Consider the following 27,112-nt stretch of genomic DNA (forward strand, 5'->3'; position numbering starts at 1 on the left):
ATCCACAATATAGAAAGAATACTTCATCGTAATCCGTGTCTCTATTAGTTGATCACTAATTGATCATCCTGTGAAGCTCAAAATCGCATCCCCTTCGCTATGCGTTTTGTCTATCTTTCCAGTGACTCCAAGTGTTGACTCCTCCTTATTCAGGATTGAAGACAAAATGTCCGAAAGCTCTGCGCTCTGTCGCACAAAGATGCAAATGTATCGCAAACCACCTACTCCAATGCCGATCCAATATCCTTATGCCTAGTCGATCTCAATGATCTCAATGTCCGAGGTCACCAACGACGTCGTCACTTCGGCCTGGACTTGGTCCTCCACCTCGACTGTGGTTCTGTTACCACTCGATGTCTGTGTCCGGCTCGACTTCGTCATCTTCGACGTGAAGCGCTCAACCAAAAGTGTGCTTCCTAGAGGACGCTTCGCAGGGACGGCGCGACTCGACGATGACGCTGGCGATGCAGAACCGGAGATGCTCGTACGCGATTCTGCCAGAGGCGGCGTGTCCATAATCTGCACATCATCGGAGACGTCTTGTGCGATGTGGACTTTTGGTCCAACTTCATCTCCATCAACCAGAGATCCCAACCACGCCTGGCGAAAGGATAGACCCAACGCTAACGAGACCTGCCTAGCCACACTGTTTCCAACGATCTTCCATTGGTCACTGGGTGATCCAAGAAGGACCTCGTGGTCTTGAAAGCCTTGCGCACGCCGGGCTTCCATCACAGTCAAAATGCGATCCTGCTCCCAATGCATTGTGGATCCGACGCGAGCATCTGTAGGCGAGGGAGTAGTCGTAATTGTTGGTATGACATCGTCTGGTAAAGCTCGTCCCCAAGCGTTTTTTTTTCCATCGACCCTCTCTCCCTTCTCCGGGAACAAGCCTCTCTCTGCCAGGGTCATGGTTCCCTTTCCTTTGGCCCAGGTTTTGTAGAAGTTCATCCCGTAGGGATGGAAGGGGATGACGCTCATCTGTGTGCGTATTCTCTTGGTGACACCGACGGAGACTCTGTGGTCGGGAAAGTCGATACAGCAGTCTGCCTTTCCATCCATGATATCAGGCAAGTCAGCCGTCGCCTCTCTGATGCTGACGAACTTGAAGGGAGTAGGCATTATCGGTTGTTCGATCATTGGTTTGCCGTTAGGAAGCCGGCCCAATCCACGACTTTGATTCTTAGCCGAACATTGGGAATGAGAATGGAGAGGCATGTCGGGAAGAGGGAGGCCAGGCGCAGCAAAGCACAAGAAAACCCTTCTTCGGCTCTGCGGTGATCCATAGCTCCAGGAGCCTAACAGGAATGCTTCTACCTGGTAGCCGAGCCCGACGAGGGCGCAAACCAGCTGGCTGAACATATCTTCGTCTCGGCGCTCCTCCTTATTAATGATCTCCATGACGTTCTCAAGCACGCCATAACGAGGTCGATACATATCAACGAACGAAGCAAAAGCTGCTACCATGGACCGGTTCTTGTGCTGTTTAACGTCGTTTTGATCGTTTGTCAAGCGTGAAAAGCCTTGGCATGGGCTGCCGGCCGAAACAAAGTCGACCATCCCGACCGTAGGGACTTTTTCGCAAAATTCACCTTGTAGGGCAAGCCGTTGAAGGTCGTCAATTGACCCAGCAAAAGGATGAACGGTACTAGTAGCATTAGCCATATAGGTTTGGATGGCTATTGTGTTGATGTCGTTGGCCCAGTTCATCTCGATCGCCCCACCTTCTTCAAGGCCGCGACCAAAGTTTCCACCGCCGCAGAAGAGGTCGAAGCCCCGAAGCCTAGGGAACTTCTTCCTGGGATCGAATCCCTGTCTGAGCGATAGAGTGGGAGCATCTTTAATGGGAGTCATAACACCATCCCGCCATCGCTTCGTTATATAGAAGGCATTGCCCACCCCGTTGCGATCATAGGGTGGCGGTATCTTTTCATCGGGGCCGAAGAATCGGACGAGACATCTTCCATGGATGTTTCTCTGCTCAATGGCAAATTCATCGTCGGTGTAGACAAGTTCATTCGGTGAAACATCTATGTCGGGCTGCAGGCGATGTCTGCGCTCTAGGCGGCGAAACATTGCTATGCCATCCGCGTCGGGCAGAGTTGCTAGTTCGCAGGGCTCGACTATAGAGTCATCTGAATGTAGGGTGACCAACAAAGTATCTCCCACTAGATAAGGAAAGTCCGGTGTATCTTGGCGGTGACGGCATCGCAGGTGTTGCTCTCTGAACGTGATCCATTTTCGCTCCTCATGGAGGTACGTCTGGCGACAAAAGAACTCTGTGTCGGTTCCAGACGAGCCGCCCCAGTCCACTTTGTGGACCCCCAATACCTCACTCTCTTCGATCTTTTCAAAGGTAGAATCGCCGCATGTGCAGTGAAGAGACAGGAAGAGCTCGTTATTCCATGGGTACTTCATTGTCCCGCAGAGTGTGTGACTTGGCGTATATATCCAGATAACATCGAAGGTGGTCTGTTTCCAGTTTTGAGCACTGTGGACTTTCTGGACGAGCCCAAACCAACAGTCAACGTTGTTGAATCCGGCCTCGCGAGCCCAGTGTTCTTCACTGTCGTCCCTATGGGTGGAGATTACGTCTCCAACTCGTACCTTCTGACCGGTCCTCTCAACGAAGTCCTTGACAGTAGTATGGGCTCTTGTGGCCCCCTCCAAACCCAGACCCTGGATAACGCCCTTCCGGAGCCTTTCCGTGTTTGCGCTTGGATTGGTTGCCTCCATCATCGGTCCACAGGGCAAATGATGAAAGAGGTCATTAACGTAAGGAGTTACCACTGTTTTAGGTAAATCAGCTGCCTCAAGTTTTTTCTTTCTAGCCGGCGTTGGCGACAAGTCGAAAATCTCTCCCCAGAGATCGATCGTTGTGGCTGTGTCCCCAAGGACCCCATAAGCTTCCCAATAGATGAAGTCGACATTTGGTACAATTGCTGTGCAAAAGTCCTCTCCGGAATATTGTCGTCGCCATTTAGAAAAGGCATTCGAGTGGCCATGCGTATCCGAAAGCCATTGAGAGAAGTTAGATCGGAAGTCTCGAAACGTGACACGACGGCCATGCTCCATAGCAGCAGAGACATAGTCTACTACGTGCTTAGCGAGATCTGCAACCCAGAGGAAACCAGCATGGTAGCGTCGGTACTCTGACGCTGGATTCCCAAGACGATAGTAAACATCTGGGCCTTTCTCTTTGGCTACAGCAACGTTGAGTTTCGAACGTATCCATATTGCAGAGCCGACCGTGACCTCCGAATCTCCGTAGTTACCGATAGGTAATTGATCGAAAGGAATCTCCCTGACAAAGAATTGCTTCTCTCCCGCACATAAAATACCGTCGACGTACATCAGGGAGCATTTGTCCCGAATGCGCAGATGTTGCAGAGGGCGCATCTCGTAGGGATAATATCTATCCTTGTAAGGCTTGCTATCCGGCACCGTAGCGTCAGTGTACACGGCGAAGTCTTTAATCTCGAACTCAACAAAATCTTGTTGCTCTCCATCGTGGCTGTTCTGCCGCATCTCTTGTAATAAAGACCTCACCGATACCCATTCTCGTTCGCTAGGCCGCAGCTGTTCACCTTGATAAAGGCTTGCCGGCCTGATGAGGGTGCTGCGAGGAATGTGGACGGATATGTTTCGCTGAGGTTTGCTGGTCATCGCAGGTAGAATAGTGCCTACTTCTTTGCCATCTTGGTCAAACACCGGCTGCTCCTGTGACAGGGTTTCCGGCAAAGCGTCAATCAGCATCGGAGATCCCGGGGCAGGCGGCGTGGACTCATCATCGATAAACGGTGCTGGTGCTGGTGCTGGTGCTTCCTCAACTTGAGAGGGCACGCAGTCCTCCAAGTCGGGGATGTCATTGGCCTGTTCTAGCTCCCAAGCCTCATTGACTTCGTTGTTGTCCAAATCCCCTCCCTCTTCCTCTTCCTCTTGAGTAAGCGTTAGTGAGATGAACACGAGTCAACATAATATTGAAAGACAAGAAAACATACCAATAAGCGGGGGAGGCATGGTCGAGGTAGGTGCGGCCTAGGTGTCGCACACGCATCAAATCCTTGGGGTGCTTTGTTTGTCGAACAACAGGGAAAGGCTTGAGGCTCAGTTGTATGCTGAAGTCGAAATTAATTGAGGCCTCACGGACAGGAGTGGTCAAAGTGAGGTCGGCGAAGTAGTCGCGTGCCTGGGTGCCTGTGCGAAGAAGACGCGGTCGTTAAGTGTGATGCCGTATCTGGAAGGTATCCGATCAAGTATTGAGGCAACTGGGTAAAGTAGAAGATGAGTCCAGCGAATAACCTCGATCGGCCGATTTGGGTGATGGCAAGGTAGGTGGATACGCTGGCAAGACAAGCCGCAACGAGCAATGGAAGGCGAGGTATCTTTTGCGAGGTCTTTCCTTCCTCAGAAGAAAGTACTAGACGGCGTAGATACCTAAAAGAGGTGAGAAATGTTCAATAATGAGAAGAGAGTACTAACTCAGTCTCGCCAAAGGAGTACCGAAAAGGGCAAGAATTCGGAAGAGCTCATCTACATTAGAATTTGAGCTTAGCATCCAGAACAATTGTTTACTTTCAGCCATTCTACAACAGCTGTCAGCGAATCCAATTGGGTAAGCGTGATCCACAATTAGTACCATGCCGCTGCCCGTTCCTGCAGCGGCAAGCGCAGGGTTTCCCGGAACCTCGAAAGTCACTTGCACAATACCGTGGTATACTAGCTGCGTATTGAGCGTACGAAGTTCGGGCAATGCTTAAGGCGACCGCTCCTTAAATGAAACATAGTAGCATTAGGTAATATATATTGCCTTTTTTGTTGGTATAAGAAACATGCAGAAGTATTTCATGGTTTTATCCCATGAGGTGTTCTTTGGTGATACCAACTTGTCCCAAGTACCTTAGCAATGCCCTGCGCCTTGCTTGGATTAATTTTGAGCATAAGCCGAGGCAAGCCAATCGTGTTTTCACCTCCAAACAGTAATAATAGAGTTTCTCTTGGCATCTTTTTTAATCATTGAGTTGGGTATCTTTTGAAAGTTCAACAGCAGTACCTAGTTTGAATAGACATAGACCTAGGCTTCTACCTTACCATCCTCCTTTTCTTCTCCGTACTCGAGCACAATCCTCCTGACTTCGAAGACGACCTCTACAGCAATGAGGATGATGATGATCCACTCCAATCTCGTACTATGCTGCTCGCTCGACATCTCCCGCAGGACACTCGCAATTTCTTGAGCATAGTCCATCTTCTGGTTCAACGTCCGGATTCGTACGTTGACGTCCAGCGCACGGCCAACCTGCTCATAGTAGCCTTCCAGACCCAGTTCGGATCGGCTGTCCCAGAAGATGTCTGGAAGAGAGTCAGTGAGTTCTGAATAGTGGTTGAGCCTCGCGCGAAGGCTCAACAACTCGCCCGTCTTTTGCAAAATGAACTTCCTGCCCAACGGCAAGCCAGAACCCTTTGACAACACGGAGGGAATCTTTCTGGTGCTCTCAAAGTAAGCCGTCAGCGCAGTTTCCAGCACTGCAAGTTTTGTACTTCGGGCCAATCCGGAAGAGAATGCAATCTTGGCGAGGGTCGTGTCCAGCCTGTCGCCGTCTCGCTCTTCGAGCTTTGTGCCTAGGACTACGATATCACCCTTCATACTGCTCGTCTCCTTGCTCGGATCGGACACATACTCCAGGTCCTCCACCTCCCGAAGAGCCGGCTTCAGCGGCGTTTCTGCCGCATTCAGCAACTGCTTCGTGACAACGTCTGGGGGTAGGGCCCAAGTGACAATTGTTCCGGAGGGAAAAACGAAAATATCACCGCCATTGACACCTCGTGCGTGGACCACCTCGCTCGCCTCGAACCCGCTCTGGTATGGATCAATGTCAAACCCATGGGCCCGCAGAATGTCCAGAACTGCTCCCATATTAAAAGCTTCGGCAACACACACGGCGTTTATCAGTGTAGGCGCAGACACATCCATCGTCTCTGCTGGCACATCTCCTGGTTCTCGTTGCGCCGGTCGCTGGGCAATAATCGCTACGCGCCGTAGGGAGTTCTTTGCGCCGGCGGAGCGCACCGCCTTACGCTTCGGTGCGGTGAGCTGAGATAATTCGTCATCTTCTTGCCTTGGTGGCCTCGCGGTCGGCTCGCTAGTGCTCTGGGAAAGGTAAACGTTCGAGGTGAAGAAGGTCCGCTTCCGAGGCATGCTTGCTGGTGTTGTGACATGGAAGTATCGCTGCGGGCAGGGCGTGGAGCGAGCGGTGTGCAGCCCGCGGCTGAGCGAGGATGCTATTGTGAAATGAGAAGGCCGCATTTTGAGCTTCGAGGCACCATTGAGCAATTATAAGACATAAAGACAAGGAGAGAAAAGAATAACGTTGCTTCGCAGTTTCGCAGATGGCAGCTGTTGGTTTCTAAGTACCTTATGGAACCTTCCTTAGGTAGGTACAAGCAGGGATCTTTTTCTTATCGATTGAGCTGCCTTATCGCACGTGATGCACTGCGGAAAGCTTCCCGCAGTCACGACGTTCGCCCCCGGTCCTTTTTTTCCTATGGAACTTCATCAAGCTCCCTAAGCCCAACGTTAAGGAGCCTCGCAGCATCTCAATCGCGGGATTACGAGGTTTTGCTAGCGAAGATGGGGCAATGCGGCCGCCGCCCATTTCCAGATCACACGGTATTGTCCTGACCAGGGGCCGATGGGTGCTTGGCCGCGACTGGCAAGCTGTGAGTACCTCCTCCATCTATGACAGCTCTCTCGGACTCGTAGTTAACATGGTTCTTTGTCCAAGCAGCTATCTCAACGGCACAACTACCAGCCCAGCCATACTGCCGCCGCAATACAACAAACACCTTCTTGGCAACTCATCAGACCGTTCAAACGATCCCCCCAGTCACATGAAGCGCCGAGAGCCCCATCACGGCGCGATTCGATACGGATTGTGCGCCACGAGCGGTCGATATTCTCAGACTTACTCCTTGCCGATGCTGCCGACCTGTATCGCCTTCCCTCCGAACCACCATCCGAATCCAAGCTATCCAATCTCCGATTCTTAGCCCAGTTGAGGTCCCCTCAGCTCAGCGTCATCACCGCACAGGAAATTCTCCGCCAGGTCCCACAGCTCAGACCAGACATTGCGCGCCTGCTATGTGACAGTCGACAATGGCAGGCAACCCTACGGCAATTGTCCGCGAGAGGCCATACACAGGCGGATGTGTCTAGTTGGGCTTGGATCATCATCCCGCGCGATCCGGACAAGAGGGTCGAAAGATTCCTAAGCAGACCAGGTCATAAGCCACTGTTCGTCTTGTTCTACCTACTCACCAGCAGGCCGTACTTTCAGAGCTCCGAATCCTTGTTGGGGCTACTGAGATACTGCAATGATTGGTATGCGGAACGACAGAAGTCGTCCAACGATTCGCCGCAGGCCTTTGACTTGGACTCGGTAATTACACCGGTTCTGTTCAGCAAATTACTGGACAAACTGTGTCAGCATGCGAGCAGACTGCAGCCCGATGCGTTGCCTGATATCGCGGAGCTCTCAGTGTCATACATCAAGAATATCCCGCATGGCCATCGCCAACCAGACAAGGCGTACAGGTTACAGTGCCAGGTGCTCAATCGCGCTCTACAGGCTGTATCAGTTGTATCGAGAAAGTCCCCATATCAGTACAGCTTTTATAACTGGACAGCCGTGACGAAGCTTCTGTCGCTATCTTCTACCTCGGAAAAGACATTGATCATTGAGGAAGAGAGCTACCGGGCGATTCGGCAAGTCTTGCTAGCACTACCAAAGACAGCTTCAGAACGGGACACGGCCAGCACACTTGCCAGTCACTGGCCCCCACATCGGATTATGCGCGATGGCATGGAGGAGAAGTCTGGTCCTGAGGCGTACCAAAGCCGAGTTGTCAAGGCTGGTATCATGATGCAAGAGGGTGGTTATAGCAAGAAGGACTTCGACTTGATCACGGATATCCTAGGTGGCATGGCTCCCGATGGCTCACCAACGGTCCAGACTAGGGCAAATTACCCGCGCCACCTTCGTGTTGAGCAAGGCGCATGGGCAGCTCAGATCCGTACGACTCGAAATGCACAAGAAGCTTGGGCCCTGTTCAAACATCCCCCAGAAACAGGGATGAAGCCAACGTTCGGGGTGTACAGAGAGTTGATAGCCAAGCTCTCTGCGAAGCCAGCAAAAGCCGGGCATCACAATCTTCCTGGAGATGGGAGGGAGGTTTTTCCCTACAACGACGAGAACCTCAGCGACTTTGAGAGGGCGCGGACCAACCCACCCAGCATTCGCAAGATTGTAGAAGAGATGTACAACGCAGGTATTCCCATTCGTGGACCATTCTTGGCTGGACTTATCAAGCAGTCACCCAGTATTGACGTCGCGCTGCATCATGTCGATTGCAGTAGCTTGGAGGAAGGACTCAAAAGCAGTATTAGGCAGAGCATGAAAGACTACCAAGGTCTCACGGGAAGTGCCTTGACAAACCCGCCTCACGACATACTACACGCATTCATCGACCTGCTTTGTCGCCTTCAACCAAACCGAACATCGAATACACCCTCGCACATCTCCAACAAGAGCATGTATAGCATCCACTATGCATTTCAACTTGCGCAAATGGGCTGGGCTTCAACTGACGTCTCTGGGCGGGCGCCATGGGAGACAATACTGTTCAATTTGGGCAGATCAAACATCATGGTCAGCAACAGCATGCCCTCGGAGAACAACATAGAAGTGTTGCATCTGGCGGTCCAAGCCCTGAAGACGGCTGAGGGCCATTCCGGGCTCAGTCTGAACATGATCACTGCATTTGCCAGTGTATTACGGAAAGCGGTCCAACCCCGACTTGCCGCCTTGCTTACCAAAGAAGTGGCCAAAACGCCAGTCTATTCTGAGGAACATCCAACTGACGAAATGGTAACGGGGAGCGCGCGCGTAGAAGATGCGGCCGCTTCACGGACTCTGGACGAAGATGAAGAGTTTCTGTCGCTGTATCAAGCGCAGACCACCAAGATCAAGAACCCCAAGGGCCGCATCTATCAACTTCATGGCCCTTCCAGCAAGCTATCATATCGCCATATCCTTACCCCTATCTTTCAACGCGAAGAGCTGGGCCACGGCCAGACACCGATCGAGGCAGTACGAAAAGCATCGAGCCAACTCAAGGCCGCGTGGAGAGCACTCGCCACTCTAGGTCCGGCGCCCAAACCCGATGTGAACAAGCTCGTGACAGCAGCGACGATCAACACGTACATGCGCACACTCGCGTTCCTCGGCGATCGCGAGGAGATGGTTCTGCTCATGTGGTGGATAATCCGCGAGTGGACTCCCAAGGCCGGCGGGGACCTTTCCTTGGCGCACGCGCGGTACCTTGCGAGGGCATTCCGTGCGTTCCGAGCCTACGCGGAACCTTTACTCGACGAGGAGACGGTGATGGCTTTACGCGAGGAGATCACGGCACTAAGCGATAGCAGGAATGGGGGACCGATGCACTGGCCTTCCAATGAAGAGGTGGAGGAGTATATATATGAGGATGAGTGGGGAAATCATCAGAACCTACATGAAGTCATCAAGCGTGGCCTGGCCATGAGGCAAGACCATATTATGCAAGAGGAAGACACTCGGGAGAACGAGACATCCGACAAAAAATGTCGGGTAGGAGTTGGACGTGTAAGATATGTATCATCATGCCCACCCACTACATGATGGGAATCTACAACAGAAAGGGCCAGCGTGGCAGGCGTCGTGTATCAAAAGGGATAGAATCGGGGAATACTTGGATAGATACCCAATCATACCAACACAAAGTTAACTCACATCAATGATTTCGGCCATTTTGATCTTGAATGCATGATATTGAAAAGCAGCATCGTCTATAAAGTAAAGCATTGCGAAGTCTATGTTCCTCTCTCATTCAGAAGCTGTATCTTTCCTCCTTGATCTAGAGGCTGTAATTTGCTCCAAAATAGCATGTCCACGTCTTTCTCATTCCTGTCCAAGAATAATCCGACGAGTCGGGTGACTACTTCTCGATGCTCTCTCTGAGACGCTTGATCTCAGGCATCTCGCCATCGTCGCCCTTTCGCTTCGCGGAAGTCACGCGCACAATTCGCGGAGGTGTGCTCTGCGGTGAGTCTACTCTGAAATCTTCGCCGAGTTCGATCTTGCTCACAAAGTGAGTCAAGCTCTTCTCCCTTTTGATCAAATGTAGTTCCTCAGCCGTATGCTCAAGGAGGGCGCAAGCAAGGTGGGGGTGGTTGAGCAGGAGACCCTTAAGTCTGCTACGCAGACCAGCGTCCGTTTCATATTGCGGCATGATCATTTGCAGAGCAATCTGAAGTCCCTCCTCATTCTGGATATTGTTCAGTAAGTAGTGGACGGTGTCGAGAAAGTCTGCGTGGTTGGTGTGATTAGGCGCAATGGTTAGAAGTGCGAACTTGGCTTGTCCGTAGAGTTTGGCCATGTTGTACGTCCTTGCTCGGACCAACACGCAGACGGTCAGGAACATGTCATGATCACTGTAGTCGAGCTCATCGACTGTGCCTTCCTCGTTTGCCTGAGATCTCTCTGGTTTGTTGTTGCGGCAGGGAACGTTGAAGGGCGTGTAAACACCTGTGTACAAGTACTTGAGGATCGCCTTGATAGTGTTTGCTCCGGTGAGGACGAGACGTCCATTCTATAGGCGTTTTGTTAGCAAAAGCACCTTATTTATCAAGTGCTTTTAAACCTAGAGCAGTTACAACTTACTACCAGAGGCATCTCTTGCAATTCCTTGCACTGGCTAAACACCACACACTTGTGTCCGTGAAAGACCTTCCCGGACGCCTCGATTATCAGGTCGCTCCACTGGCTGGAGTTGAATAGGCTGCTTAGATCAACACCCGCCATCTTATTTCCAGTGAATGTTGCGTAAAACGTTGGAAATTTGCTTGGGTGAATGGTTTAATACGATATGATGTTTGAGATAGTAATCAAATTGAAGTGAGATGAATGGAAAGAAAGCGTTTCTTGTAAAGCTGTCTCCAAGCTTAGTCTCTCCTTGAATCATTTGTTTGGTCGAGTGAGACAAGAATGAGATGAGAGGAGGAAGAAGAAGTAATAGAAGAATTGGAGAGAGGAGGGCCTTTTATTGACGAGAAGTCCCTTCCTGCTCCTCTTGACCTTAGAGAGAGGCAGTAGGTTGCTCTTTCTTTCTGTCACTTTGCAAGTCGATTCCCACAGAATCTCAGAAACAATATCGTGGTTGAGGAGATTTATTTTCCATGTTAATTCCTTTCGCGGCATACCTCGCGGATGTTGTGGAAAATCGAAAGCACAAATTCCAGTTATAGAGTCCAGCTCTTTCCTCGCCAGCGAGTGTCCCAACGTTCCTGCCGCTAAGCTCTTGTATCAAACCCCCTCTCGTCCTTGTCAAGTCCTTATAACAAATTAGATCTCCCCTTCCAGCGCAGGGTATTGTTCAGCGCTATGAGGAGAAGAGCGACTCCGTTTCTTGTTCCCCTGTACAATTTTGAACTCAAAACTGTCGTCGCGAACCGCCTCTGCCTCTCTTCTCTCCCGGTCTCGCTCTCTTTCTCTCTTCCTATCACGTTCTCTTTCACGCTCATCCTCGACCCAAAACTCATCAGCTCTGTATCCCTGAGCTCGAAGATCAGAGATCTTCTCCTGTGCCTCGACGAGATCTTTTTGGGTCTCTGACAGAGCGTCCAAGCTCGCTTCCATTGCGTCGAGGGCAAGCTGCGGATATTTGAGCATGGCGGGCTTTAGTCGTTCTTGAAGCCGACTGCTGATCAGACAGTTCTCTGCAATGGTTCTTGCAATACTTGCGAGATGGATGGGGAAATCTGGGTGCTGGCCACACGTCTCGTAGAGCTTGTCGACCATGTCAGGGAAGTCGACGTGGTTTGTGAGTTGTCTTGCGGCCTTACACAACGCCCATGCCGCTTCTCTATAGAGACCGATGAGATCTAGTTCATGTGCCAGCTGCATGGCATGAATGGACCAGTACATTGAGTGAGGCCGGTCATCGCCACCAGACTCACTCGCCCGCCGAATCGACACCTCGTATTGCGCTTCGTACTTTCCAGAGTACAAATATCGCAACATGGTACCGAGAGCTTTGCCATCATATTTGAGATGGACGATGTCAACTCCGTTGACTTGGTTCTGTAAGGCAGGCTGTTAGAAGATGTCGTATGAGTGCTGTATACAAGGCTTACCAGAGGTCCAATGGAGGCCACCACGTCTCTCAATCTCGGACATTGGCTGAAGACAATGTTGCGATGAATCGAGTGCTCGGTTTCGACTCCATCATCAGTATTGGTGCTGATGAGTCTAAGATCGCTGTATTCGCCCGATTCTAGCAGCTGGGAGAGGTCCAGGTCGCCCATGCTTGCGAGAATAGGAACGAAAGAGTTGTACAGAGTTGAGATGATTAGGTCGAAGGGCTTCCGAGTCGTCCAGCGACTGTCTTTTTCGTACAATGTCGATAACGGCGAAAACGAATGAAAGAAGTCAAGAAGATAGAGGATCCAGGGATGAAAGGTCGATAGACGTCGAAGATGTCTTTGAACGTTGACCAGCAACGCAATGAAGATTGTCTACAAAGAAGCTGAAGATTGATCTAGGGTATGGTAATATAAGGAAGAAAACTCCATTGAGATAAATAGTAGGTACGGGGGCCCGTGGCATTAGGATAAAGGGGCGGCGGGATGAAGAGTTTGATGGTTGGGTGGAACTTGGAGAAGGAAGGAGCAGGCCTGTCTCTTGGTCCTTCCGTTTCTTCTGGCCTGCTCAGATTCAAGAAAGACCTTGCGTTAATGTGTGGCGTGTATACTCGAGTGAATATCCATGGCTGGCAGGTATTGCTCACTTAGACATGGAGTCTCTGTCTGCCGCGTCTCTTACCACCAGATACCTATGCGCCGACATATTCCCTGAGATTCTATGCCGTAAATCCAGGCCATTGTGCATCCTACATAATCAAAAGTTCAGGGATCTGGTATAAGTGCGAAAAGTAACGTCCCAGAATCACTCGACCCTCTTAGCCGGTCTACACTGGAGCCAAACCAGTCGGTTGTCACGGTCAATCGTCACCTATCGTTTTGAGGGAGAGAAAGTCTCATATCTTGGAAGAATGGATCATATTTCTCATTCTTCTACTTCTGATAATTAAAATGGTATAATCCCGGGATTTAAAAGAGTGTTTCGAATGTGAAGTAAAGTGCCTTGTCAAAAGAGTGATGTGGATTCAATCATCGTCTGACAGAACGACAGACATGAATTCGATCCTACAGCAATGAAAAGGTGGAAAGTGTAAGGCTACTAGCCCTCCATAAGTTCCGAGAACCTTAGAAGTCTCGAAGAGGATGGCCGATGAGCGCAGCCAAATTTCCAATGTCGACCCCAATGAAGCTCTTGAAGATGCCACCACCGAACGAGCCCAGCTGATTACCCAGCTTGGACTTGACGCTCGCGACGAATCGCCACTGCAAATTGGGATCAGCCTTCAGGCTACACCGTAATATGTGCTAAAAGCTATTATTGCTTACCTGGAAGGCGTTCATGCTCTTATCATGATAGGCAAGCCAGCGCGAAGTTTTCTCATCGTTCTGGCCGTACTGGAAGGAGGTATCGATGACGACAGTGAACTCCGGTTCGCCTGCAACGTGCTTCTTCTTGAAAGCGTCAAGGTAATTAGTCTGAATGAAGAGGACGCTCTCCTGGTCCCCTATTAGTAGTAACAGTTAGTCAGAGATCCATCACCCATGTAAGATTTGGTATCAGCAAACCCTGGCTCTTATTGATGAAGGGAACAGTGTAATACTCCTGCGAGCGTTGCTTGAAGTTCTGCTGCCACTCAACAGTGACCTTGTTCTTGTCGATCTCGCTAGCCGAGACGAAGATCTTGTTGCCCTTCTCAACGACGCCCATTTTGATATGATATATGGGGATTAATTGATGTGATAAAAAGCTTGTTGTATAAGGTAGAGAGGTATTCGATGCAGTTGTTTGATGTCTGGTGCAGAAAAGGACCCATTGACTGCAGGGTGATCTCTTGCTTTTTATAATTTTCAATCGTCATTAGAGCAGTTTGCTCAAGCCAGTAGCCTTCCTTACAAACCTCGTAGCTGATTTAGAAGTATAACATGCAATACCAAATGCGTAAGAGTGAACAGACCTTGAGTCTACCTCCTCCACGCTTCCATGCGGGCTGTCCGGCGGTTGATCGCCTCTGCTTCGTATTCTCGTTAGTTCTCAATCTCTATCGTCGCTTCGCCATCATATCATCAGGCAGCCTCGTTCCATTCATGACGTGGGAAACCTTTCGGCAGTTGCACATATCGTATCATTTGCCGCTTCCAGACTGTCACAAGTCACTTTCATCGTCGCGAACTGTCTTCTTAGCTTCTGGTGGTACTGCAGGTCTCAATGCTTGCAGATACCAACTCTCAATCATGAGCTGATCATTTCCAAAATATGGGCTTCTATCACACATGGACCGGTCTCGAATACTGCCAGTGATGCTCCTGGGCAGTTTGAGCCAGACATTGGCTTGTCGTGGGCCCCATGGCTGGGTTTTGCGGGTTGAGGATCGCACTTCTTCCTCTTCCGGTCCTTCATCATATTCGCGTTCTCATTGAGCTCTTCAGCTTTCATTAGACTGTCTCGCTCATCACATTATCGGTCCAACCAGGGCCGGCAAGATACTTAGGTGGCATACGTACAATAAGTAGATTGGCAGTGTGTGATAGTGGAGTGACGGAAACGCTCGATTTGCCACAAATTTCACAAGGCAAGGTAGTGATGAAATTCGAACCCAAAGGATTCATCACAGGTGATTGCATATCATACAGAATGGCTTGCATATTTGGTACAAGTTTGCCTGCGCTGTTTGCATTACCCACTCGTACTCAGGATGCTTTCTCCCTGGACTTTGGCTGGTAGCTTATCTCCCATTGAGTCACAGTAATCATCGGACCTGACTTTATCATCCCTCGCCTGCCGTCACGGGCTTGGGCTTTCGTCATTTCTCTCAAGCGCGAATCGAGTAGAGTACAAGCCGAGTAGCGACGAGGAAAGCCGACAACTCCTGCACTTCATGCAGTCCTAATGTCAACCTTCCCTTGATGTTTTATGAAGATTACCTAACATGAGGACTATGTTCCATTTGCGCTGCAGAGTCATATCAGAATTGTGGAGTTCGAGGTTCCAGTTTGGTGATTGACGTTGCTTCCTTTGGATGTGGCTGGCTGAGGCAAACCCCGCAAGTTCAAGCAATGATCCAGAGCTACTTTAGTCGTCCACACGTCTCACTCTAGGTAGCCATATTGTGACAACAAGCGAAATCTGCTGGTTTCGGTAGACCTAGAACATGACAGAGTGGAGTTATTTACTTTTGTTGAGTAGTCTTCCAGAGGCTGGAGCCTTCGAGAACTAGCGATTGCCTCACTTCTAAGTTCCCATCTTCCAAGGCGCTACAACGACCTGCTTGTGGCAGATTTTACCCCGAGACCGGAAAGTGTTCGAGCTTGAACTCTCAGTACTCGGGTGATAGATCTGCCATGGTATGTCGATTTCTGATTCAGGTGATAAAGTCGAAAGCAAGTTTGGCTGAAAACAGGTTGCGCCAAAATGGCAATGTCAAAGTGATTCGATGGGCTTCCCAACTCATTGAATCTGTGAACGCCCAAGAATCTCTGGAGATCAATATTTGTCAAAACTTACACCGAATCAAGCGTCTACCTTGAGACCAAGGGTGTTCGGAGGGACTATTTAATGGCCTCATCTCTCATCACTATCATCGATCAAATTCGCAGTCACTTCCATCTTCATTTCACTATCGACTTCTTCTCATATTCTTGTGATCTTGATCAAACGAGTTCAATCCCATAAGTCTAGGTTTCTTTCCAAGCAACCATGGGCGACGCACAGGAAGCTCAGGCAGCAGGGGTGCTCAGGTCAATGAAGCTTGCTTCAGAGGTCAGTTGAGATATACTTGAGAGTTCTGGGTCATGAAGTGCTAAAAACAAGCAGACGGTGCGCTCTGCCATAGCCACCGCCATCCCCGTTGCTAGCAATCAAGTTTTGACGGTCTCCCTCCCCGGAACCGTAATCGACTGGAAGTGAGTAATTTCCTGATGCCTAACCTAGCTCTCGGCAGTGCGATTATCATCTCACCATTTTACTTAATTCAGGGAGTACTACTACAATGCGGACAAGTACATCAAGCCTCCTCTAGATATTCAAGTCAAGGAAGCGCGGCTTGTAGATGGCATGATACCTCTATCGAAGTTTACTGTAAGCTTTCTTTCATATGATATCGTGAGCACCATGAATTTGAATCAAATGCATAATCGATGATAGGCCGGGAAAACAGGCAAAAGCGTAGCCCGCAGCTACTTGGCCACGCTTGACCTGCTTATTCCCGTCGAAGCGTCTGTCTCCGGCGTCATAGGGAACGAGACTGGCGAAGTAGCCGACGAGCGACTGAGAACCATCAGAGACCGTTATAAATTGTCCATGTCTTACCTCACTTCTCCGGACGATACTCCGACTGGCGCCGGCAGAACCAAAGTCGATACATACGTACAGAAACAGTCTGCATGGGCTGAACAGGTCGCCGCCTATTCACATGCTCAGAGCGCTGCGTTGAGGGAACTCAGCGGTCCTGGAGCAACCCCTTCACAGCAAAAAGAGGCGAGGGAGAAGTATATGCAGTGGCTACAAGAGAATGCGCGTAATGTCAGTACATGCGGTCATACGTCAAATGCTGTGGCGTTCACTCACATTTTAAGGCTGATTTACTGACGGAATAAATAGTTCAAGAACAATATACAAACCAAGTATATGGATTGGGTAGTTCACGGCTACAAGTTCTTGGTAAGGTTTTGAGACTCATGTGAAAACTATCCTCAAGACTTATTGAAAGCCAGGTTGACTTCCATTTTGGAGTTGTCGACATTTCGTCCGGTATGAAGCGCATTGAAAACAGCAAAGAGGCATACCGCAATCTCACAATCATTGCTTCGGACGGCTCGAGTGAATACAACGGAGTCGTGCTCACACCGAGTACCTGGTAAGTCTCCAGAGGGTCTTACTTGACATGCGAATTCTGAACCGGACTCAGGGCAAAAGAAGTGGCTCTCAAGGTGCTTCATTGGAAAGCAAACAATCATGGACCTAGCATTGCCGAAGTTCGCGCTGAGCTTCGCCGCCTGCAAAACCTACTTGCCTCCCACGAAACACTCAAAGATGTAAGAAAGAAGCCAGACATCTACAGATGCTGACCATCTTTATTAACTGCTTTAGGCAATTAACAAGAACCAATTTCATCCTGTGCTCGAAGTCAATAAGGAAGCAGACCAGACGAATCTAAAGTCAGCATATCTCGATGTGTATTCTGCCATGGATGTCCTGAACGGGGGAACCAAGGACAACCAAAAGTCTGGCGGCGATATTCTTGATGCATTGGTTAAAGCGCAAAAGGAGCATACAGAGACCAGCCTTAAGCGAAACAATGCAACCATACGGGACAACACCGCAGAGAGCAAGAGTGCCGCCCTTGGATGGTTGGATACCAGAATCGAGCAACTGAAGACCGAAATCGGCGAACTCAAGACCAGACTAGGCATGCCCAGTTCAGCACCTGAGCCGGGCCAGCTTGCAGGAAAGCTTCTTGACCTGCCTGTGGTTGATGGGAATGGTATTCAGGTAAAAGGAGACCAAATTGCGATTGATCCATGTAAGTGTTGCGATGTCGATTCCCAATAACCGTTCGAGGATGCATGTCGTTGACATCTCTCAGTCATCAATGCACGCGACACGAAACCAAACGGCATCAATTTGGCAGACGAAAATACGTGGAGAAATGCTCCTGAACACCAGCCTGACCCATGGACTAAGGCACGTACTATTTGAAGACAACATGGCTTTTGCGTTACAAATCAAGACTGACTATTTTTTACAGGTTTCTTGCAAAGTATCAAGCAAGTCTGATCTTTCAGAGACAAAGACTTCACAATCAGCTTCGGCAGTTGCTGCGAAGGCTGGCTGGGGGCTTTGGAGCGCCTCAGTTGGTGGAGGCCACAGCTCAAGCAGCGCGTAAGACCGCCCCCAAATCCGACGCCACAGAACAATGCCCTTCCTGATATCATGTACAGACAAGCAATGCAATCAATGTCGAATCTTGACGTTGAAGTCAATATGAGCTGCATGGTTGTAGAGATCGAGCGACCTTGGCTTCATGCCGAGCTCTTTGCAGATGCAGAGCTAGACTCTGGAAAGTATGCAGACCAAGTCAACCATATGTTGCAGATGCTCACTGTATGACAGATTCGATATTTCACCTGGCGAAGATGCTTTGAAGAAGCATTTTGAGGAGGGGACAAATCCGAAGGGAGAGTATCAGCAATTCTCTTCGTACCCGACCGCCTTTGTCCTGGCGGCAGATATTGAACTAAGCGTGCGTCTCACGACAGCTCTACGTTGCGCGGCTAGACCACTAACACCGTCTTAAAGTTCTCTGGCGATACGACCAAGCTCGAAAGTGCCGTCTCAGCGTCTTCCACGGAAGTCAACGCGTCTGTTGGATGGGGCCCGTTCGCTGTATCTGGCTCTCATAGTTCATCAAAGTCGCAGTCGCGCACCAAGATGGAATCCACAGCCAACGGATGCAGGTAAGTCGTCGCTTGGCGTGGTCGCTGCCCTTATTCCAGCTGCTCATCGTCTGTTCTAGGATCTCGGTCGAGGCGCCTCAAATAGTCGGCTGGGTTCAGACATTGCTTCCACAACTCCCGAAGCCCGTCAGGGGGGTTAGCACTATGACAGGTTTGTTCAGTTAATTGTGACTCCACGGATGATTTGGTTATTATGATTGTAGCAAGGTTGGAACTGTTCGGCGTTTCCAAGGGACATATATGTTCCCTAATCTCTTCAACACCTCAGATTGATAACACTAATGGGATATTGCATTGAACCAAATCGATTTGACAATGAAAAATTCCGTGTAAAGCTTTTCTACCGAAGTTGTGCACTCCGATTAGACCTTAACTATGCCATGAGGAAGTTAGTCCCACAATGAACTCGTCTTAGACCCAACTCCTCTCACTACGGTCGGCAACTGGGTTGAAAGGAAATCAGACGGGCTTAGAGCCATGCTACCATCCGGCAATACACTCAATACACTCCGTTCCTTTGTAGTGACATAGCTTTCTTTCTCACACACATAAACACATACACAATGACAGAAAGGCACAAAAATGTCAGACGCAGGTGCCACTAGTTTTTGATTAGGATACAAAGTGTCGGCTACTCGAATCACTCTATACACATGGAGCCAACCCACCTTATCCCCTTTCCACCGTTTCGCGAGCCAAGGTGATAAAAAAGACCATGATTCCATTTCCCCTTCCCCACGTTGTGCGTTTGATTTCATGGAAAACAGAAGAAAAGAAGGAAAAGCAAAAACCTTCCTTCCTGTTGTGCCAACGTGGCACAAACCACTTCCATGTCGACACACCCTCCGTAAAACTGAGAAAAAGAACAGTCGCCCTTTCTGGCGATCATCTACCGAGTTTTGCCAACTCTCCTCCGAAAACTTTCTAATAACACAAGGGCCAGAACGCCAAGAGTCACAGGGTTGTTGGTCGAATCGAGGGGTTTCTCTCGCGCAACTGCGTCCCCATGTACCCATCCATCCATCATCAATCAGACCACCACTTTTGCGTCGCTCAGTACAGGGAAACCCGCTGTTCCGAGTCGCAGGCGGGATTTGTAGAAAAAAAAAAGGGACCCTCTCTCTCACACCAACTCCGAAAGGGCATCGCTTCCCTGGCTATTCAGACACTGTAGAGTAAATGAAAATCGGCATTTTGTTGACGCAAGAGACACCACGGCCGACGGAGCCAGAGATCGTAGGCATCATTTCTTTGCCGAGCCGGGCCGCAGTGAAGACTGCACCGGTTGGGGCGGAGGCTTGACAGATGGCGTCGTCTTCTGACCACCGTTCCGTGCTGCGGCCTCTGCCAACAGTCTGCTGGACACTGGAATAGGCATCCGCGGATACAATTCCTGTGGCGGCAGGTAAGGTTTGCCATGTGGCTAGTTCGGCTTCCTATACGGCTGCTGTTGAGGTATGACCGGAATGGGTACCGGTGTCACCTTGTGCGGGATTGGTGGAGTTCCATTCGGCTTTCCTACACTACCAACAGGGCTCTGCGGCTTCGGAGTACCACCTGCGGCCATGCGCGCTCGCATGTTGGCATTGTAGGGAGATCCTTGGCCATTCTGGTCGTCGGCGGGTACCGGGGTCATGTTGTTTCCTTCATGTGTACCCTGTATCTTGGTCCCGAAAGCTGCGCTGGTTTGCTGTGCAGCGGCTCTATATCTCGCTTGCTCAGCGTGGAGGCGCTGCTGATCTGTCCTTGCAACGGCTGTATTGTATCCAGTTAGAGAATTCATAGGCTGTTGAGGGAGGTGGCTACCATTCGGATAATGCTGACGGTTGATCGGAGGGGTGCCAGGCACGTTCTGGTGGGGAGTCGATCCGTAGTACCGTTGCTGCTGTTGGTGCGGAGTTGGCGAATTGTATTGACCAGCCTGTACTTGGGGCGACATGTTCCGCGATTGCATGTTGTTAGCACCATTGGCGTAGTAGCCTGCGTAGCCCTGGGAAGGCGTGCTCGGCTGTTGCGGGAAAGATTGTTGGTAGGGCTGCTGGAAGCGAGCATTGGGCGTGCCGTGGGAAGGCGTGCCTGCGTAACCAGAGTATTGTGGAGGTCGTTGTTGAGATCCATACTGAACACCCTGGTGGCCATACGGTGTCTGCGCCTTTCCGACGTGCTGCGCATAGTTGGTGTATCCATTGGTGTTCCGATAATTGCCCGGCTGGCCGGGACGGGGCTGCTGCGCATGAGGCATCTGGTGGGGGGCACCGCCCGGACGAGGAACGGAACCTTGCTGCGGGGGCATGGCAGGCTGCTGCCCCGACCGGTAGTAGCTGGACGGCGCGATTGAGGGTGTTCGGGTGGGGGTTCCGTACTGCGCCGCCGCGTACTGGTTGCTGTAGGGGGTGGATGCACTAGGGGTTCGGTGAGGGGCAGGCCGGTTCGACGGGGCAGAAGCGGCGGCGCTCTGCTGTTGACGCATCCGGGCTTGCGTTGCGGCATCGTCCTCCATCACGCCCTTGTACTGATCTGTGCGGACCTCAAGCTTGGTGCTGATGAGAAGCTCCTCAAGTTGGTCGCCGTTGAGTTTAGCCACTGCATAGGGAGGCAGTGTGCCGACAATGAGACTCAGCTGAGCCCTCAGTGCTTCGTACGTCATAGTCTCCTCTTCCGTTGGTGCCGAGACAGCACCATGAGAAAGCAAGTCGCCATTGACAGGATCGCCTGCGTAACGATTCTGTGATGATGGCAGTGTGAGGTTGCGGATGCGCTGATACGAGAGCAAGGTCTCAATCATGTCGGTGACTTCATCGAGGAATTCGTCAACCTCCTTGTCGGCGGGGTCCTTATCCTTGGGATTCGACAGGACCTCGTTCATGTCTTCCAGCGCCGGATCCACCAGCCATTCATCCCACTTCTCAATCGCCTCAGTGACGAACTCCTCGTCCACGTTCTCAGTCTCGGCCTTCTCGCCAACGTGGTTCTCAAGCGTGTCATCATCATCGACTTCCTGCAACTCGGACTCGATGAGGCGGTTGAAGTTGCGCTGTCCAGTAAGCTGCCAGTACATTCGACCAGCATGACTGGACGGAATGACAGAGCCGGAATCGTCTCTGACGGGCGCGAAGCTGGAGAATGCGCTGCGAAACAATGACTCCATTTCGTTAACCTCGATTTCGGTAGACGAGGGTCGGTGACCTGCAAGACTTTGGGCGCGTTCGCGCTGTCTAGTCTTGCTCTTAGACGAAGGTGCCGCATTGGTGTAGTCCAAGTAGCAACCGACTGCGACCTTTTTGCTAGAGTAAGATTCGTTGTAATACTTGGACTTTTGCGCCGGCTCGGGATGGTAGAAACCGAGGACGTTTCCCTTGACGAGCTGCTTGGGTTGCTTAGGCGGCTGTAGTGGAGGGAGGGGTCTGCTCGAGGAGAAGAGCTCTCCAAGAGTAGCCGATCTTTCGCTCTGGCGAGAAGGAACAATGTAGGTCTTCGATATGCCCAAGGGAAGTTCCAAGGACAATGCCTTTGCAGCCAAGCTCTCCTGTCCTGGGGCCTTCTTGGGCAGACTTGAGAAGAGTTGCTTGCCGTGAGGGCCAGGGCCAACGACCGTTAAGACAGCGTTGCCTGGAGTGAGTTCTGGGGCCGGTTTGATGTTGCCGACGTTCACAGCGCTGCGTGGGTACGATATCTCCCTTCGAAGGAGGTCCATGGCCTTCTGCTGAAACTCCTTGGTCTGCACTACAGCGCCGCCATCAATGACCTCCTTGTCCTTCTCAACCTTGGCCGATTGAAGTTCCTCAAGTTGATCTTTGACGGCTTCGACGACATCGGCCGCGAGTTCGTCGACATGCGAGTACGAGTCGTTGTTGACCTTGTCAGCGATGGTGGCTGGGCTGTCGGCGGACTTTTGGCGTTTCGCGTCGGGCTGCTCCGCATCGGGTTCGGGAAGGCGACGCTTCAGAATTGACGGGTTTGCATCGAAGCTTTGGACTGCAAGTCAGTACAATGCGGCCCCGGGGCTGACGAAGGGGGGATGGGCGCGCAGCCAGGGGCGCAAAGGGGGGCGCGGCAGTCGTACCTGCTAAGAACAGCAAAATAGTTCTTGATGAGGGGTTTATGATCCTCCTTTGGGGCTTCAGCAGCATCGACTTCCATCTTCTCCGGTCCATCGCCGTTGACCTCGTCGCCCTCATCCTCGGTGTCGCGCTTCCTCTTCACAGGGACGACGGGCTGGGGGGACTCAGCATGGTCCGGTCCAGGGATGCCGTTTGCCTGGACCGAATCCGGCTGCGCCATTGTGAAAATTGTCGTCGTGAATCGTGGTTGTGGCTATCGGTGGAAATTATCGCGATGCCAGGGCGTTTCGGGCAGTTCGTTCTGTCGATGTCGCGCGGGACGACGGGGGTGGTAGGTAGCCCAGTGGAGGGCGGGATTGTCGCGACGCGCGAGGTTCGTCGGTCGCTCGTCTTGGTGGAACTCCAAAACCTTTTTTCGTCAAGCGTCGCGAGGCCAGGCGTGTTGGGGAACCTTTTCATCCAAGAACACACTCAAAGACAAGCAACGGTACTCGGAAAATGAATGGGGTCCATCAAAGTCGCCGTTTTTGGATTTTTTCGCCTTGCAAGTGCTCCTGGAGCAATTCCCCTGCGTGACTGTCGGGAGGCTATACTGGAAAATTGGACAGAACCACGGGTCCTTGTTGGTTGCTGGCGAAAAGGCACTGAGCTGAGGTCAGCAGCGATTGGCCTGCCGATCTGAATAAGCGGGTCCATTACCCACGTGATGATCTGGCCCGTGCAGAGAGAAGAGTGGGCTCCACGTTACGCTCACACCTTGGTGACTTGATGTTCAGTTGAAGGACCTTTACGGTTGGTAGGAACGCTCTCATTTCAGAGTTTATGCACAGAGGGTAGCTTGTTGAAGCTTCTTTCTAATATTGCAAACAGTATTATTGATTTTGTTGAGTACATGGCCTATGAGATGACCGCAACATCGCTGTAACGGATAGAATTGTGATTCTATGAACCTCAGCAGCGCAGTTCGAGCTCCTTGAAAGGTATACCTAATTTCACATAGATACTGCACAATGACACAGATGCTCAAAGAAAAATGCTACTATTGGTATTCTCACAACGGTGTCCAGACTAGCTACCTATCGTAGTTACATTACAGCCGCACCCTGGATCTGATTGACCGAGTAATCGACGTATTCTCAAGGAAATGGGGTTATGAGTAGGCGTTTATTTCTTAGCCTTGGCCAGACCAACGGCGTTCTTGCCGAGGTCGTAAACGGAGTACCACCGGCGCAGGAAGGCATCTCCCAAGATGACAAGGGGGCCGACCGGCTCGGGGAAGTCCATGCCCTGGAAGGTGGAGATGCAGCTGCCAGAGACCTCCAGGACGTAGTCGTAAGCGGAAATGCTGAAGTTGTAGCCAGAGAGAGTGAAGGTGATGTCGGGAAGCTCGTCACGCTTGGAGCACTCAACAGAGTACTGGCCGTTGTAGCCCTTCTTGGCACCAATCTCCTTGTTGAGCAGCTCAGCAAGAGCAGAGGGGAGGACGTTCAGGGAAGTACCGGTGTCAAGGATGGCACCGTGTCCCTCAAGGTCAGCGGTCTCGTCGCCAAGGGTAATGGCATCGAGGTCAACCTCCCAGTAAGCCTTGCGGCGGAGGGGGATGTAGGTGATCTTGCCCTCGTAGTGAGAGTCATCGAGGCCACCAAAGGTAGCCTCGCTCTCATCGCCCTCCTCGTTGGTGTCGCCGAGGTAGAAGGCGAAGACAGGCTCGTCAATAGCCTTCTGGTTTACAAGGTTGTAGAAGGGAGGAACAATCTTGTTGACGGAAATGGTGTCGTAACCAAGACCGAGGATACCGTCGAAGCGGCCGAAGGCAAAGGCAAGGCCAGGCTCGCTGGTAGCCTCGGCAAAGTCCTGCTTCTTGATCTTGAGATCGCCAATGGAGACGTCATCCTGGGAGACGAAACCAGTCAAGCTGCCAGAGCCGTAGTGGATCTCGAACTCGGAGCCGTTGGACTTGTAGGTGGAAGACGACGAAGAGTCGTACTTGGAGTGCAGGTAGCATGCAATGCTGCCGCACTGCTGGGAAGGAACCCACAGGTTGGAGCTACCAGTGTCCAGAACAACCTTGAAGGTCTGGGGAGGAGTACCGATCTCGATCTCGGAGAAGTCTGAAGTGAGAATGTTAGTTGACTGATGGTGACTAACAAAGAGGCGAATGAGACATACACTGAGCGTTCATGAAGTTGCTCACAGGCACGGGGTGCTCGCCAGTGCTTGTGAAGGGCTTCTGGTTGAACATGGCATCGGCGTGACTGTCAGGGCGAGCGCCCATGTACTTCTGGCCGAGCTGTCTGACTTGGTGCTCGATGGGAACAGAGTTCTAAGGATGGCAGCAGTCAGTAAACATTGTTGGGGAGATACAGGATGATGGGCCAAACATACAAGCTGCTCTTCGATGGGGACCTTCTTCAGCTTCAGCTTGTGGACTTCGGCCTGGGCCGCGCCCAAAAGCACGGCCGCGGTGAGAAGAGTGCTCTTCATCGTGGCTGTCAACCTCGATTACCCAGATTACGATGGTGTTTGGCGCCCTGCGTCTTCGTGCTGGTGATACTGAGGAGATGGCGGTTGAAACGGATGGGGGGGGATGATGATGTGTTGACGGGGGGAAGATGCGGAAGCTGGGGCGGCGCCTGTACCTATTAAGTAGGTAGGTACCTCTGCTGTGGCAGGCAGGTGTGGCAGGCTACCCAGACCAGACTTACCTTAGCAACTGCGCCCCCGTGACAACCTGCCCACTCGCCTCCGCAAGGCACGAAGGACCATGACGCAGCACCCGATAGGTGCAGGTACCTTATCTGCCTATCAAAAGCTGGGGTTGGCTGTGTTGACCCACTTTAGCTGGCTGGGGGAGCAACCATGGAACCTAAGACGGCGCGGAGCTGCCCCAACTCGCCCAAGGCACGCAGCGAGTTAGAAGCCCGAGACAGAGCTCCTGGCAGCTCTCACACACTCGGTGACACTGACACTCACACTGCTCCCGTCTCCGTCTCTCACACTCGCAGGGTGATGCGGCTGCCACTACGGAGCTTGCGTGTCTGATCGCGTGTCCCTGCAGCCTTCTACACCTCAATGCCGCTCAGTTGATCCTGCGCCGGAGAGAGATGCGCTGCAGCACTGTTGGACGCGCCGGAGTGCAAGGTAAGCAACGGGCTAACATTGCGACGGGGACCTTGACATCACGCAACGAGGTGGATTGATGAGATAAGGAAGATAGCTCAGCTCGCCTTCGGTAACCGATTCCCTGACTCTGTCTCTTACTCGGGTATCCGTGGGCCAAGCTTGGCTTGCTTACCTTATTGCTCCAACATCCGAGGCATACCGCGTGCCTGAAAGCCCAGCTGCCTGCATCTGGACGGACGCCTTGGTACCTGAGGCCATAGCAGAGATCCTCCACTAGGCTGTCTCGGAGCTCGGGGCCAATGTGGATGCGATCTAGATGAGTCAGCAGCTCCCAGGAGCAGCGTGACCCATGTTGTTGAGCTAAGGTATCGAGGCCTTCCAGGTTCCCTCGCGCCAACTGCGCTTTGGAGATGGACTAAACTGCACGCAGGTAGTCGCAATTGCCTCAGTGTTGGCCCAACTCACACTTTATAACTGCCTCAACTCAAAGCTGGAATCTCTTGGTTCACGTCAAAGGCGCATAGAGTTTGATGTGAAAAGTCTTGAATTATCTACTGTGGTAGAGTTGCCGTTCAGACACTGGCCAATCACAGATGCGCTTAAAATGAGCTAGGAATAATGCATTTGTCTTGACTCTCACTTTTCGCCGACATCGCAATTGTTCCATCTTGGGTTCTTTGGTCGTTCTCATGTAGTCCAAGTGCTTCAAAGTTGCGATGAATGGTTCTCCTTTTGAATGCAGACTTGCCTCGCCGAGTACATTGTTTCGAGAACAGATTTTCTATTATCGAAGCTATAGCTAAGCGCTGAGACGGAATATCGCTGTCTGTTTCAAGAATCACTCTTCCTTCTCGGGTGGTTTTCTCGACACGATGCCCCCAGTTTCCCCAATTTGTCGAGAACGAGGTGCCTGGGAACTCACCCACGAAGCACATCACTCAGGAAATATCGTGCGAATTGCCATCCTTTTCGAAGAAGAAGAAGAAGAAGAAGAAGAGATATCGGCCTGCTGTTGAGTCACAGTTCAATTGCCACAAGTGGTCCGCTTGTACTATTGTCCCGGCTCACCCGAAGCCTTCCTGACTGAAGCTCTAGAGTCGGAAGTCGTGAGACGGTTGAGGCGGGGGAGGTACGAGCAGCTGCACTAAATGGTCCAACCACATCCCCGTCGTCGTGAAATGGGGTCCGTTTCCTCGATGACTCGTGGAACCGTTCCAGAATCGGAGTCGATAAAACCCGC

General features: G+C 51.3%; 9 protein-coding genes across 9 annotated transcripts; 2 read left to right on the forward strand and 7 right to left on the reverse strand.

Annotated features, from left to right (window-relative positions):
* Window positions 1–252: 252 nt before the first annotated feature.
* Window positions 253–3,756, reverse strand: HER10_EVM0004496 (cytosine-specific methyltransferase; the record flags this gene model as incomplete). Its single annotated transcript, XM_035474138.1, has 1 exon — window positions 253–3,756. One exon carries the CDS (start codon window positions 3,754–3,756, stop codon window positions 253–255), a length of 3,504 nt encoding a protein of 1,167 aa, XP_035327904.1.
* A 1,318-nt stretch (window positions 3,757–5,074) lies between these two features.
* HER10_EVM0002445 (uncharacterized protein) lies at window positions 5,075–6,378 on the reverse strand (the record flags this gene model as incomplete). The annotated part of the gene is made up of 1 exon (XM_035472156.1): window positions 5,075–6,378. Exon 1 carries the CDS (start codon window positions 6,305–6,307, stop codon window positions 5,075–5,077), a length of 1,233 nt encoding a protein of 410 aa, XP_035327689.1. The 5' UTR covers window positions 6,308–6,378.
* A 187-nt stretch (window positions 6,379–6,565) lies between these two features.
* Window positions 6,566–9,769, forward strand: HER10_EVM0002736 (uncharacterized protein). Its single transcript, XM_035482904.1, has 2 exons — window positions 6,566–6,720; window positions 6,786–9,769. Exons 1-2 carry the CDS (start codon window positions 6,640–6,642, stop codon window positions 9,714–9,716), a joined length of 3,012 nt encoding a protein of 1,003 aa, XP_035327723.1. The 5' UTR covers window positions 6,566–6,639; the 3' UTR covers window positions 9,717–9,769.
* A 263-nt stretch (window positions 9,770–10,032) lies between these two features.
* On the reverse strand, window positions 10,033–10,898 carry HER10_EVM0008510 (uncharacterized protein; the record flags this gene model as incomplete). Its single annotated transcript, XM_035478028.1, has 2 exons — window positions 10,033–10,686; window positions 10,758–10,898. The coding sequence occupies 2 exons, from the start codon at window positions 10,896–10,898 to the stop codon at window positions 10,033–10,035; spliced, it is 795 nt and encodes a 264-aa protein (XP_035328270.1).
* A 540-nt stretch (window positions 10,899–11,438) lies between these two features.
* Window positions 11,439–12,400, reverse strand: HER10_EVM0002667 (uncharacterized protein; the record flags this gene model as incomplete). The annotated part of the gene is made up of 2 exons (XM_035472369.1): window positions 11,439–12,188; window positions 12,230–12,400. The coding sequence occupies 2 exons, from the start codon at window positions 12,398–12,400 to the stop codon at window positions 11,439–11,441; spliced, it is 921 nt and encodes a 306-aa protein (XP_035327717.1).
* Window positions 12,401–13,196: 796 nt separating this feature from the next.
* On the reverse strand, window positions 13,197–14,024 carry HER10_EVM0005648 (uncharacterized protein). Its single transcript, XM_035475254.1, has 3 exons — window positions 13,802–14,024; window positions 13,562–13,740; window positions 13,197–13,498 (listed from the first exon to the last, which is right to left on the reverse strand). Exons 1-3 carry the CDS (start codon window positions 13,941–13,943, stop codon window positions 13,361–13,363), a joined length of 459 nt encoding a protein of 152 aa, XP_035328013.1. The 5' UTR covers window positions 13,944–14,024; the 3' UTR covers window positions 13,197–13,360.
* Window positions 14,025–15,929: 1,905 nt separating this feature from the next.
* HER10_EVM0008948 (uncharacterized protein) lies at window positions 15,930–18,853 on the forward strand (the record flags this gene model as incomplete). The annotated part of the gene is made up of 14 exons (XM_035478453.1): window positions 15,930–15,992; window positions 16,047–16,135; window positions 16,208–16,310; window positions 16,377–16,754; window positions 16,833–16,892; window positions 16,946–17,088; window positions 17,140–17,266; window positions 17,322–17,754; window positions 17,818–17,919; window positions 18,019–18,113; window positions 18,144–18,295; window positions 18,345–18,474; window positions 18,531–18,688; window positions 18,748–18,853. The coding sequence occupies 14 exons, from the start codon at window positions 15,930–15,932 to the stop codon at window positions 18,851–18,853; spliced, it is 2,139 nt and encodes a 712-aa protein (XP_035328299.1).
* Window positions 18,854–19,278: 425 nt separating this feature from the next.
* Window positions 19,279–23,364, reverse strand: HER10_EVM0011085 (uncharacterized protein). Its single transcript, XM_035480525.1, has 2 exons — window positions 22,752–23,364; window positions 19,279–22,656 (listed from the first exon to the last, which is right to left on the reverse strand). Exons 1-2 carry the CDS (start codon window positions 22,967–22,969, stop codon window positions 20,112–20,114), a joined length of 2,763 nt encoding a protein of 920 aa, XP_035328491.1. The 5' UTR covers window positions 22,970–23,364; the 3' UTR covers window positions 19,279–20,111.
* A 241-nt stretch (window positions 23,365–23,605) lies between these two features.
* On the reverse strand, window positions 23,606–25,937 carry HER10_EVM0003821 (eukaryotic aspartyl protease). Its single transcript, XM_035473485.1, has 3 exons — window positions 25,135–25,937; window positions 24,919–25,072; window positions 23,606–24,860 (listed from the first exon to the last, which is right to left on the reverse strand). Exons 1-3 carry the CDS (start codon window positions 25,231–25,233, stop codon window positions 23,914–23,916), a joined length of 1,200 nt encoding a protein of 399 aa, XP_035327834.1. The 5' UTR covers window positions 25,234–25,937; the 3' UTR covers window positions 23,606–23,913.
* Window positions 25,938–27,112: the final 1,175 nt, after the last annotated feature.

The sequence above is a fragment of the Colletotrichum scovillei genome (assembly GCF_011075155.1).
Source record: "Colletotrichum scovillei strain TJNH1 chromosome Unknown Contig00010, whole genome shotgun sequence".
NCBI lineage: Eukaryota > Fungi > Ascomycota > Sordariomycetes > Glomerellales > Glomerellaceae > Colletotrichum > Colletotrichum scovillei.